This window comes from Oncorhynchus tshawytscha, linkage group LG07, assembly GCF_018296145.1.
Source record: "Oncorhynchus tshawytscha isolate Ot180627B linkage group LG07, Otsh_v2.0, whole genome shotgun sequence".
Taxonomy (NCBI): domain Eukaryota; kingdom Metazoa; phylum Chordata; class Actinopteri; order Salmoniformes; family Salmonidae; genus Oncorhynchus; species Oncorhynchus tshawytscha.
Genome location: NC_056435.1, coordinates 72,143,083 through 72,157,017, shown reverse-complemented (window position 1 = coordinate 72,157,017; position 13,935 = coordinate 72,143,083). Strand labels below are relative to the sequence as shown.

Below are 13,935 nucleotides of genomic sequence, written 5' to 3'. Positions count from 1 at the left end.
TTCAGACTTACCAGGACATTCAGACTTACCAGGACATTCAGACTTACCAGGACATTCAGACTTACCAGGACATTCAGACCTACCAGGACATTCAGACCTACCAGGACATTCAGACCTACCAGGACATGCAGACCTACCAGGACATTCAGACCTAGAGACCTACCAGGACATGCAGACCTACCAGGACATGCAGACCTACAGGACATGCAGACCTACCAGGACATGCAGACCTACCAGGACATTCAGACCTACCAGGACATGCAGACCTACCAGGACATGCAGACCTAGTCAGACCTACCAGAACATTCAGACCTACCAGGACATTCAGACCTAGTCAGACCTACCAGGACATTCAGACCTACCAGGACATTCAGACCTACCAGGACATTCAGACCTAGTCAGACCTACCAGGACATTCAGACCTACCAGGACATTCAGACCTACCAGGACATTCAGACCTACCAGGACATGCAGACCTACCAGGACATGCAGACCTGGTCTGAATGTCCTGGTAACAGGACATTCAGACCTACCAGGACATGCAGACCTACCAGGACATGCAGACCTACCAGGACATGCAGACCTAGTCAGACCTACCAGGACATGCAGGACATGCAGACCTACCAGGACATGCAGACCTACCAGGACATGCAGACCTACCAGGACATGCAGACGTACCAGGACATGCAGACCTACCAGGACATTCAGACCTAGTCAGACCTACCAGGAAAATCAGACCTACCAGGATATTCAGACCTACCAGGACATTCAGACCTACCAGGACATTCAGACATACCAGGACATGCAGACCTACCAGGACATGCAGACCTAGTCAGACCTACCAGGACATGCAGACCTAGTCAGACCTACCAGGACATTCAGACCTAGTCAGACCTACCAGGACATGCAGACCTACCAGGACATGCAGACCTACCAGGACATGCAGACCTACCAGGACATTCAGACCTACCAGGACATGCAGACCTACCAGGACATTGAGACCTACCAGGACATTGAGACCTACCAGGACATGCAGACCTACCAGGACATGCAGACCTACCAGGACATTCAGACCTAGTCAGACCTACCAGGACATTCAGACCTACCAGGACATTCAGACCTACCAGGACATTCAGACCTACCAGGACATTCAGACCTAGTCAGACCTACCAGGACATTCAGACCTTGTCAGACCTTCCAGGATATTCAGACCTACCAGGATATTCAGACCTACCAGGACATGCAGACCTACCAGGACATTCAGACCTACCAGGATATTCAGACCTAGTCAGACCTACCAGGACATTCAGACCTACCAGGACATGCAGGACATGCAGACCTACCAGGACATGCAGACCTACCAGGACATTCAGACCTAGTCAGACCTACCAGGACATGCAGACCTACCAGGACATGCAGACCTAGTCAGACCTACCAGGACATGCAGACCTACCAGGACATGCAGACCTAGTCAGACCTACCAGGACATGCAGACCTAGTCAGACCTACCAGGACATTCAGACCTACCAGGACATTCAGACCTAGTCAGACCTACCAGGACATGCAGACCTACCAGGACATGCAGACCTACCAGGACATTCAGACCTACCAGGACATTCAGACCTACCAGGACATGCAGACCTACCAGGACATGCAGACCTACCAGGACATGCAGACCTACCAGGACATGCAGACCTACCAGGACATGCAGACCTACCAGGACATTCAGACCTACCAGGACATGCAGACCTACCAGGACATTGAGACCTACCAGGACATTGAGACCTACCAGGACATGCAGACCTACCAGGACATGCAGACCTACCAGGACATTCAGACCTAGTCAGACCTACCAGGACATTCAGACCTACCAGGACATTCAGACCTACCAGGACATTCAGACCTACCAGGACATTCAGACCTAGTCAGACCTACCAGGACATTCAGACCTTGTCAGACCTTCCAGGATATTCAGACCTACCAGGATATTCAGACCTACCAGGACATGCAGACCTACCAGGACATTCAGACCTACCAGGATATTCAGACCTAGTCAGACCTACCAGGACATTCAGACCTACCAGGACATGCAGGACATGCAGACCTACCAGGACATGCAGACCTACCAGGACATTCAGACCTAGTCAGACCTACCAGGACATGCAGACCTACCAGGACATGCAGACCTAGTCAGACCTACCAGGACATGCAGACCTACCAGGACATGCAGACCTAGTCAGACCTACCAGGACATGCAGACCTAGTCAGACCTACCAGGACATTCAGACCTACCAGGACATTCAGACCTAGTCAGACCTACCAGGACATGCAGACCTACCAGGACATGCAGACCTACCAGGACATTCAGACCTACCAGGACATTCAGACCTACCAGGACATGCAGACCTACCAGGACATGCAGACCTACCAGGACATGCAGACCTACCAGGACATCCTACCAGGACATGCAGACCTACCAGGACATTCAGACCTAGTCAGACCTACCAGGACATTCAGACCTAGTCAGACCTACCAGGACATTCAGACCTACCAGGACATGCAGACCTACCAGGACATTCAGACCTAGTCAGACCTACCAGGACATTCAGACCTACCAGGACATTCAGACCTACCAGGACATTCAGACCTAGTCAGACCTACCAGGACATTCAGACCTACCAGGACATTCAGACCTAGTCAGACTTACCAGGACATTCAGACCTACCAGGACATTCAGACCTACCAGGATATTCAGACTTACCAGGACATTCAGACCTACCAGGACATTCAGACCTACCAGGACATGCAGGACATGCAGATCTACCAGGACATGCAGACCTACCAGGACATTCAGGCCTAGTCAGACCTACCAGGACATTCAGACCTACAAGGACATTCAGACCTACAAGGACATTCAGACCTACCAGGACATTCAGACCTAGTCAGACCTACCAGGACATTCAGACCTACCAGGACATTCAGACCTAGTCAGACCTACCAGGACATTCAGACCTACCAGGACATTCAGACCTAGTCAGACCTACCAGGACATGCAGACCTAGTCAGACCTACCAGGACATGCAAACCTACCATGCCATGACTTTCAACATTCAGCAAAGTGTTGAGTTGTACAATGTTTCCCGGGCGTTTTCATGCTACATAAGACAACAAAACATTATCTGCGTGGTGTTTTTAACACATTAGTGAAGTACTGATCTGTAATCTGGCTGAATTATTCCACGGTGCTGTAAAAAATTATGAAATTAGAGTATCACTTTTTACTGTCTGACCGCATCGGTCACTTGGTTCAACCATATTCCTGGAATCACAAGTGGAATTGAATTGGAAGAGTTTGCACAGTTTAAATCCCGGTGTTTGTTTCTCTGCGCGGTTGTAGTGTTGTTGTAGAGGGGTTTTCCTTGCTGTGATTGTGTAGATGTACTGGGCATGTCTCTGGAGAAGGTCAGTCTTAGGCTTTCCTCAGGCAGCGAGGACAGCTATGTTTTAATGTTGGAGATAAACTCCCTCCCCATTTGAGAACAAGATTCTAAATGTTGTCTTCTTTCTCTCTCTCCCCATCCAGGCGAGGCAGCCCTGCGAGGTGACCCCAGGATGCACCAGTCCATGTCCCTGTCATCATCTGGTGGCACCAACCATAGTCACCGGACAGGTCCTCCTCCCATCAGCCCCGGCAAGAGGAAGCACAGTCTCAGCCACAGCACAGGACAGGACCAACAGGACAATGATGACCAAGACTGTGACAACCAACACGTGGCCAAGATGAGCCGGCTGTTTGCTGCACAGCTGTAAGTAAACACAGTGACAGATATCTGCCAATGACGTTAGTTTTCTCCACACACTCTAGCATCTTATTGGAATGTTACCATCGCTGCAGGAATGTCAATGTTTCCAAAGGTATTCAACTTCATAGGGTTTAGCAGATGTCCACTGTTGTCAGAGGGCCCACGTGAGGGCTGTGCCACCAGCCATGAACAGTAGTTAGTGGGAAGCATTAGTAATCCTGGATGCCTGAGAGGGATTGCGCTGGCGGGAGGTTGGCATGGCTCATGCCTCATGTACCATGCCTGTGATTGGAGCACATGGCTGGGCTGTGGCGGAGGCTGACCCTGCCCTCCCGATGTTTCCAGGCTGCTTCTCAAATGGCACAACTAGGTCAAAAGGTAGTGCACTATAGAATAATATATAGGTTATATAAGGAATAGGGGGGGTGCAGCACTGGTGGTTGAGGCTGCTTCTCCTCCTCTGCTTGTCGTCTCCTCCTCCCCCTCCCCTGCTTGGCCTCTTCTCCTCCCCTCTCCCCTCGCTCCCCTGCTTGTTGTCTCCTCCCCCCCTCCCATCTCTCTGCCTTTGTGGAGGTCAGGAGAAACTCTGGAAATTGGAGATCCCGTATTGATGATAGATTGACAGTAAGGCTGAGACAGCAGACCTTAACGTGGATCAGCACATATGTTTTCATTAATTACGACACTAAGGGATGGTACATTTCATGCTAACATCATGCTTTCATTTGTGTTGGGAGCTCATTATCAATTTATAAGTTAGAATGTTAGCAAGCTAAATGTCCCTTACCTTGATCTAAGAGCTCTTGGGGGCATCTAAGCCCTCGTGGGGCATGTAAGCCCTGAACAATACCTGACAGGCAGCACTGTCTCCCAGGGTGTGTGACACCCCTAAGACCACAGCCAATCGCATGCAAGCAACACCGCAGCTAGTCTTGAGAGTGAGCTAGTTTTAGTTAGGTAGTCATATTAGCTATCAATCTATGCTGGTTGTTAGCGTGCATACATGACAGGTGTATAACTGTAAGGGACACTCCTTGTTTTATAGATATTCACATGTACAGAGTGGGTGAGCTCCATTCCTGACAGGCTGATCAGATTCAGTAGAAGCCTCGGAGGCTGATAAATCAGGATGCTGCTGGCCAAAATGCCCTACGAGTGCATTGTGATCACAGGGCTCCTTGATGAGGTGGTTATCAGATCAATGTAGCCACAGGACCCCTTGATGAGGTGGTTATCAGATCAATGTAGCCACAGGACCCCTTGATGAGGTGGTTATCAGATCAATGTAGTCACAGGACCCCTTGATGAGGTGGTTATCAGATCAATGTAACCACAGGGCCCCTTGATGAGGTGGTTATCAGATCAATGTAGCCACAGGACCCCTTGATGAGGTGGTTATCAGATCAATGTAGCCACAGGACCCCTTGATGAGGTGGTTATCAGATCAATGTAGCCACAGGGCCCCTTGATGAGGTGGTTATCAGATCAATGTAGCCACAGGACCCCTTGATGAGGTGGTTATCAGATCAATGTAACCACAGGGCTCCTTGATGAGGTGGTTATCAGATCAATGTAACCACAGGGCTCCTTGATGAGGTGGTTATCAGATCAATGTAGCCACAGGGCTCCTTGATGAGGTGGTTATCAGATCAATGTAACCACAGGGCTCCTTGAGGTGGTTATCAGATCAATGTAACCACAGGGCTCCTTGATGAGGTGGTTATCAGATCAATGTAGCCACAGGGCCCCTTGATGAGGTGGTTATCATACATCTTAACAAATGAATGTGTGATGTGTGGTACTTTTGGACAACCTTTGTTATATAGTGAGAAGTCGTGATCTTCAAATAACAAAGTAATTGTTTTTTTTTAGTTTTTTTTACGTACCATGGTGTTAGGCAGAGCAGAACTCCGTCGATGTGAATGGGGCCATCCTCTTCCTTCCGTTTCCTGTAGTCCTGGACCAGCGCCTAGTGCTTGTTAACAGCCTGGTAATCTTGGGCGGTATCCTGATTTTCTCATACCGGGATTTGCGGTAATACCGGCAGAGCACACAAGGGGGTGCTAAAAACATACGAATTCAACAACAACAAAAATACACAAACTAATAGCCAAATCACATAGACCCTCTTAATGAAATGCTAATGAGTGAAAACCAACTAATTACAATAACAGAGACTCATTAGTCAATATAGAAGGCTACTGATTGGCCAGCTCGCTTTACAAACAAACACGTGACTGGCTCAACTTTTCTACAATACTTTTTCATTATTTAAAATGATTATCTACAAATATTAAAATGTATTGGAAAAACAAAAAATAACATTTTCACGGTATTGGAAAAACCATTCCCGTGGCTTTTCCCAAATACCCCACTATATGGTATACCGCCTACGACCTGGGAATGTGTTAATAAGGAGCCCTCCGTAAGACAGGCGGTTGCCATACCAGGCGGTTGCCATACCAGGCGGTTGCCATACCAGGCGGTTGCCATACCAGGCAGTGTTGCAGCCAGTCCAGCGGCACCATTTACAGCATTTTTGGAACTGTTTGAGGATCTGAGGGCCCATGCCAAATCTTTTGAGCCTCCTGAGGGTGAATAGGTGTTGTCGTGCCCTCTCCATGACTGTGTTGGTGTGTTTGGACCATGTGAGATCCTTAAGGAGTTGGACATCGACCCCCCTCCACTACAGCCCCGTTGGTGCTCGTCCCTCTGTTTCCTGTAGTCCAGGATCAGATCATTTGTATTGCTAATGTTGATTGAGAGGTTGTTGTCCTGGCACCACACTGTCAGGTCACTGGCATCCTCCTTATAGGTTGTGTCATCGTCGTTGGTGATCAGGCCTACCGCCGTCTTGTTTTGTCGGCAAGCGTAATGATGGTGTTTGAGTGGTGCGTGGCCACACAGGACGCACAGGGGGGGACTAAGCACACACTCCTGAGGGGCCCCTCGTGTTGAGGGTCTGCGTGGCCACACAGTCGTGGGTGAACAGGACGCACAGGAGGGGACTAAGCACGCAGTCCTGAGGGGCCCCACGCGTTGAGGGTCTGCGTGGCAGACGTGTTGCTGCCTACCCTCATCACCTGGGGGCGGCCCGTCAGGAAGTCCAGGATCCAGTTACAGAGGGAGGTGTTCAGTCCCAGGATCCTTAGCTTTGTGATGAGCTTTGAGGGTACTATGGTGTTGAACGCTGAGCTGTAGTCAATGGACAACATTCTCACGTAGGTGTTCTTTTTGTCCAAGTGGGAAAGAGTAGTGTGGAGTACAATAGAGATTGCGTCATCTGGATATTTTGGGGAGGTATGCAAATTGGGTCCAGGGTGTCTGGGATGATGGTGTTGATGTGAGCCATGACCGGCCTTTCAAAGCATTTCGTGGCTGCAGATGTGAATGCTAGATGAGTTATCTTGGTGTTCTTGGGCACAGGGACTATGGTGGTCTGCTTGAAACATTGGTATTGGTATTACAGACTGAGTCGGGGATGGGTTGAAAATGTCAGTGACAAGACTTGCCATCTGATCAGTGCATGCTCTTAGTATGCGTGCTGGTAATCTCTGGCCCCGCGGTCTTGTTAATGTTAACATGTTGAAAGGTCTTACTCACATTAGCTACAGAGAGTGAGATCACAGTCGTCCGGAACAGCTGGTGCTCCCACGCTTGGTTCAGTGTTGATTTCCTCGAAGCGAGCATAAAAGGCATTTAGCTCATCTGCTGGGCTTGGGTCACTAGACAGCTCGCGGCTCGGTTTCCCAATGTAATCCGTGATAGTTTGCAAGCCCTGCCACATCCGACGAGCGTCAGAGCTGGTGTGGTAGGATTTGATCTTAGTCCTGTATTGATGCTTTGCTTGCTTGATGGCATAGCAGGATTCTTTCATTAGCGTCCTGGTTAGTGTCCCGTCCTTGGAAGCTGCAGCTCTAGCCTTTAGCTCAGTGCGGATGTTGCCTGTAATCCATGGCTTCTGGTTTGGAAATGTACGTACGGTCACTGTGGGGATGGCACTGTCGAGGCACTTATTAATGAAACTGGTGACTGATGTGGTAAACTCCTCAATACCATCAGATAAGTCCCGGAACACATTCCACAGTCTGTGCTCGCAAAACAGTCAGATTTGCCAAATGGTGGGTGAGGGAGGGCTTTGTATGCGTCTCTGTGTGTGTGTGGAGTAAAGGTGTGAATGAAACAATGGTGACAGACAGAGGGCAACATCTAGGGATGTTGTATCATGTGTGTTGACGTGGCAATACCCTGCATCCTTGTATGTGTGTGAGCTGCAACCTGACCCTTCATTCTGGGGCTGGGCTACACCTAGTTCTCTCTCTCTGGTTTCTATTATGGTGTTAGTCAGTCAGGGCAGACCTGGGCCCTCGGGCTTAGGGGTGAGGGACACAGGAAAACAAGCAACCTTTGTCACAAAACCCTGTAACGTGGAAACCAGGGTAATGTTTCCCTCCCTAGACAGTTCAGCAGCAAAACCATGAAAATGTAGACTTGTTGAATTGTAAAACAAACTGTGTCGTTGACTGGGGTTCAGACAGGCAGCGGGGGCCATTTTGTTTTTCTCAAAACAAAGAGCCCTTATCCTGTCAGTCAGACAGCTGTGGGCTGGAAGCCTGCTACTGCTACGGCCCGTCTCTCACCCTCTGTCGTGTTCCCTGCTGCAGTTACTCTCCTGTTAGCTGTCCCTGTCTGTCTGTATGAGCTCTATGACTACAGCTTTAGCTCCACGACTACAGCTTTAGCTCCACGACTACAGCTTTAGCTCCACGACTACAGCTTTAGCTCCACGACTACAGCTTTAGCTCCACGACTACAGCTTTAGCTCCACGACTACAGCTCCATGACTACAGCTCCATGACTACAGCTCCACGACTACAGCTTTAGCTCCACGACTACAGCTCCACGACTACAGCTCCACGACTACAGCTTTAGCTCCACGACTACAGCTTTAGCTCCACGACTACAGCTTTAGCTCCATGACTACAGCTCCATGACTACAGCTCCATGACTACAGCTCCACGACTACAGCTTTAGCTCCACGACTACAGCTCCACGACTACAGCTTTAGCTCCACGACTACAGCGTTAGCTCCACGACTACAGCTTTAGCTCCACGACTACAGCTCCACGACTACAGATTTAGCTCCACGACTACAGCTCCACGACTACAGCTTTAGCTCCGCAACTACAGCTTTAGCTACACGACTACAGTTACACGACTACAGTTTTATCTCCATGACTACAGCTACACGACTACAGCTTTAGCTCCACGACTACAGCTTTAGCTCCACGACTACAGCTCCATGACTACAGCTCCACAACTACAGCTTTAGCTCCACGACTACAGCTCCACGACTACAGCTCCACGACTACAGCTTTAGCTCCACGACTACAGCTTTAGCTCCACGACTACAGCTTTAGCTCCACGACTACAGCTTTAGCTCCACGACTACAGCTCCACGACTACAGCTTTAGCTCCACGACTACAGCTTTAGCTCCACGACTACAGCGTTAGCTCCACGACTACAGCTTTAGCTCCACGACTACAGCTTTAGCTCCACGACTACAGCGTTAGCTCCACGACTACAGCTTTAGCTCCACGACTACAGCTCCACGACTACAGCTTTAGCTCCACGACTACAGCTCCACGACTACAGATTTAGCTCCACGACTACAGCTCCACAACTACAGATTTAGCTCCACGACTACAGCTCCACGACTACAGCTTTAGCTCCGCAACTACAGCTTTAGCTACACGACTACAGTTACACGACTACAGTTTTATCTCCATGACTACAGCTACACGACTACAGCTTTAGCTCCACGACTACATGAAACGGAGGGCTGAGTACACCCCCATCCACAACGACAGGGCTGTAGTGGAGCAGGTCGAGAGTTTCAAGTCCCTTGGTGTCCACATAACTAAGGACCTATCATGGTCCACACACAGATCAACACAGTGGTGAAGAGGGTACGACAACACCCCTTCCCCCAAGATGCACCAGTCTGGAACCAACAGGACCCTGAACAGCTTCTGCCTCCAAGCTATTAGACTGCTGAATAGTTAGTTAAATAGTTAACCAATAGCTTACCTGGAATATTTTCATTGATCCTTTTTGCACCAATCAATGTCCTTGTAATGTTTATTATCTCTCCTGTTGCCTCGTCACTTTACCCCTACCTATAGGAACATATCTACCTCATGCATGTAGTTCTGTCCTTGTCTTTTTTATTCATTTTTATTCATTTTTTATCTCCATAACTTTAGCAGTCTTGGTTGAGCAGCAGTGTGCTCGGGTTTGTGGCTAGATCTCTCTCCTGTACTCAGTTGTGTAGCAGTGTGCTCGGGTTTGTGGCTAGATCTCTCTCCTCCCCTGTACTGAGTTGTGTAGCAGTGTGCTCGGGTTTGTGGCTAGATCTCTCTCCTCCCCTGTACTGAGTTGTGTAGCAGTGTGCTCGGGTTTGTGGCTAGATCTCTCTCCTCCCCTGTACTGAGTTGTGTAGCAGTGTGCTCGGGTTTGTGGCTAGATCTCTCTCCTCCCCTGTACTGAGTTGTGTAGCAGTGTGCTCGGGTTTGTGGCTAGATCTCTCTCCTCTCCTGTGCTGACAGTAGGGAGGCCTGTATTGTAGCTGGAACTGCTGTTGTTGCTTCTGGGGACTCCACTAATAATGTGTTCTCATGGCCCCCCAGCCAAATGGACAGTAGAGAGGATGTTCTCATGACTCCCCCAGCCAACTGGACAGTAGAGAGAGAGGGGATGTTCTCATGACTCCCCCAGCCAACTGGACAGTAGAGAGAGAAGGGATGTTCTCATGACTCCCCAGCCAACTGGACAGTAGAGAGAGAGGGGATGTTCTCATGACTCCCCAGCCAACTGGACAGTAGAGAGAGAAGGATGTTCTCATGACTCCCCAGCCAACTGGACAGTAGAGAGAGAGAGGGGATGTTCTCATGACTCCCCAGCCAACTGGACAGTAGAGAGAGAAGGGATGTTCTCATGACTCCCCAGCCAACTGGACAGTAGAGAGAGAAGGGATGTTCTCATGACTCCCCAGCCAACTGGACAGTAGAGGGGATGTTCTCATGGCCCCCAGCCAACTGGACAGTAGAGAGGGGATGTTCTCATGACTCCCCAGCCAACTGGACAGTAGAGGGGATGTTCTCATGACTCCCCAGCCAACTGGACAGTAGAGAGAGAGGGATGTTCTCATGACTCCCCCAGCCAACTGGACAGTAGAGAGAGAGGGGATGTTCTCATGACTCCCCAGCCAACTGGACAGTAGAGGGGATGTTCTCATGACTCCCCCAGCCAACTGGACAGTAGAGAGAGAAGGGATGTTCTCATGACTCCCCAGCCAACTGGACAGTAGAGAGAGAGGGGATGTTCTCATGACTCCCCCAGCCAACTGGACAGTAGAGAGAGAAGGGATGTTCTCATGACTCCCCAGCCAACTGGACAGTAGAGAGGGGATGTTCTCATGACTCCCCCAGCCAACTGGACAGTAGAGGGGATGTTCTCATGGCCCCCAGCCAACTGGACAGTAGAGAGGGATGTTCTCATGACTCCCCAGCCAACTGGACAGTAGAGGGATGTTCTCATGACTCCCCAGCCAACTGGACAGTAGAGAGAGAGGGGATGTTCTCATGACTCCCCCAGCCAACTGGACAGTAGAGAGAGAGGGGATGTTCTCATGACTCCCCCAGCCAACTGGACAGTAGAGGGGATGTTCTCATGACTCCCCCAGCCAACTGGACAGTAGAGAGAGAGAGGGGATGTTCTCATGACTCCCCAGCCAACTGGACAGTAGAGAGAGAGAGAGGGGATGTTCTCATGACTCCCCAGCCAACTGGACAGTAGAGAGAGAGGGGATGTTCTCATGACTCCCCAGCCAACTGGACAGTAGAGGGGATGTTCTCATGACTCCCCCAGCCAACTGGACAGTAGAGAGAGAGAGGGATGTTCTCATGACTCCCCCAGCCAACTGGACAGTAGAGGGGATGTTCTCATGACTCCCCAGCCAACTGGACAGTAGAGGGGATGTTCTCATGACTTCCCCAGCCAACTGGACAGTAGAGGGGATGTTCTCATGACTCCCCAGCCAACTGGATAGTAGAGGGATGTTCTCATGACTCCCCAGCCAACTGGACAGTAAGAGAGAGAGGGGATGTTCTCACGACTCCCCAGCCAACTGGACAGTAGAGAGAGAGGGGATGTTCTCATGACTCCCCAGCCAACTGGACAGTAGAGAGAGAGGGGATGTTCTCATGGCCCCCCAGCCAACTGGACAGTAGAGAGGGGATGTTCTCATGACTCCCCAGCCAACTGGACAGTAGAGAGAGGGGGGATGTTCTCATGGCCCCCAGCCAACTGGACAGTAGAGAGAGAGGGGATGTTCTCATGGCCCCCAGCCAACTGGACAGTAGAGAGAGAGAGGGATGTTCTCATGGCCCCCAGCCAACTGGACAGTAGAGAGAGAGGGGATGTTCTCATGGCCCCCAGCCAACTGGACAGTAGAGAGAGGGGATGTTCTCATGGCCCCCAGCCAACTGGACAGTAGAGAGAGAGAGGGATGTTCTCATGGCCCCCCAGCCAACTGGACAGTAGAGAGAGAGAGGGGATGTTCTCATGGCCCCCCAGCCAACTGGACAGTAGAGAGAGAGAGAGGGGATGTTCTCATTGTTGTTTTCCTCTCAGGCTTCCATCTTCTCACTGGACCTCCTCAATGTCCACCTCTTGAACCTCAGACTCTGAGGCCTCATCTTCACTGTCACTTTCCAACCTTGTTGAGGATGGCTCGTTGTCAGGCTCAAAAAGCCTCAAATTTGCCAGCGTGGCCACCAATTTTTCAACACTTGTATTGGTCAGTGTGTTGCGTGCTTTGGTGTGTGTGTTTCCAAACAGGGACCAGTTGTGCTCTGAGGCGGCTGATGTTGGTGGGATTTGGAGGATGATGGAGGCAACAGGGGAAAGAGCCTCAGATCCACAAAGCCCCTTCCACCAGGTGGATGATGAGATGTGTTGGCACGACTGCCATATTGCATCTCCATCCCAAAGCCCTTGCTTGGAAGTGTACTTCACCAGACTGCCAAGAACCCTGCCCTCATCCAAGCCAAGGTGGCGAGACACGGTAGTGATGACACCATAGGCCTTGTTGATCTCTGCACCAGACAGGATGCTCTTGCCAGCATACTTGGCGTCCAACATGTACGCTGCAGCGTGTGTGGGCTTCAGGCAGAAGTCTTCACGCTTTTTGATGTATTTCAGAACTGCAGTTTCCTCTGCTTGGAGCAACAGTGAAGTGGGCAGGGCAATATGGATTTATTCTCTTACATCTGCAAGCAGAGTCTGAACAACCATTATGTTTGTCTTACTGAAATTTAATATCATGGCCCAGGTCTGACCGAGTCTGTGCAGGAATCTAGGTGCTGCAGGTCATCAGCAAACTGTAGACATGTGACTTCAGATTCTAGTAGGGTGAGTCCGAGTGCTGCAGACTGCCCTCGCCAATTCATTGAGATATATATATATGTGTGTGTTGAAGAGGGTGGGGCTTAAACTGCATCCCTTTCCCACCCCACGGCCCTGTGGAAAGAAATGTGTGTGTCTTGCCAATTGTAACAGCACACTTGTTGTTTGTGTACATGGCCTTGGGGTGTCATATATGTTTCCCCCTCCAACACCCCATTCCATCAGTTTGTACAGCAGACCCTCAGTTTGTACAGCAGACCCTCAGTTTGTACAGCAGACCCTCAGTTTGTACAGCAGACCCTCAGTTTGTACAGCAGACCCTCAGTTTGTACAGCAGACCCTCAGTTTGTACAGCAGACCCTCATGCCAAATTGAGCCAAAAAAAAAAATTGAAATCAACAAAGCATGAGAAATTTTTTAGTTATGTGACTTCAGATTCTAGTAGGGTGAGTCCGGGTGGTCTGTCGTACGGTAATTTGGTAAAAAAGCCAATTTGACATTTGCTCAGTACATTGTTTTCACTTTGGAAAATGTACGAGTCTGCTGTTAATGATAATGATGCAGAGGATTTTCCCAGGGTTTTTTTTTCCGGGAGGGAGGGAGGGAGAGAGGGAGAGAGGGAGAGAGGGAGAGAGGGAGAGAGGAGAGAGGGAGGGGGAGAGG

At 50.0% G+C, this 13,935-nt stretch overlaps 1 protein-coding gene across 3 annotated transcripts in view; it reads left to right on the top strand.

Moving 5' to 3' along the window:
* Positions 1 to 13,935, top strand: part of vgll4b (vestigial-like family member 4b) — a 109,327-nt gene that overhangs the window by 66,980 nt on the left and 28,412 nt on the right. For all 3 annotated transcript variants that reach the window (XM_042324901.1, XM_042324903.1, XM_042324900.1), the window contains one exon: positions 3,584 to 3,806. In XM_042324901.1, coding sequence (XP_042180835.1) covers positions 3,584 to 3,806 — 223 coding nt within the window. The remainder of the gene's footprint in view (positions 1 to 3,583; positions 3,807 to 13,935) is intronic.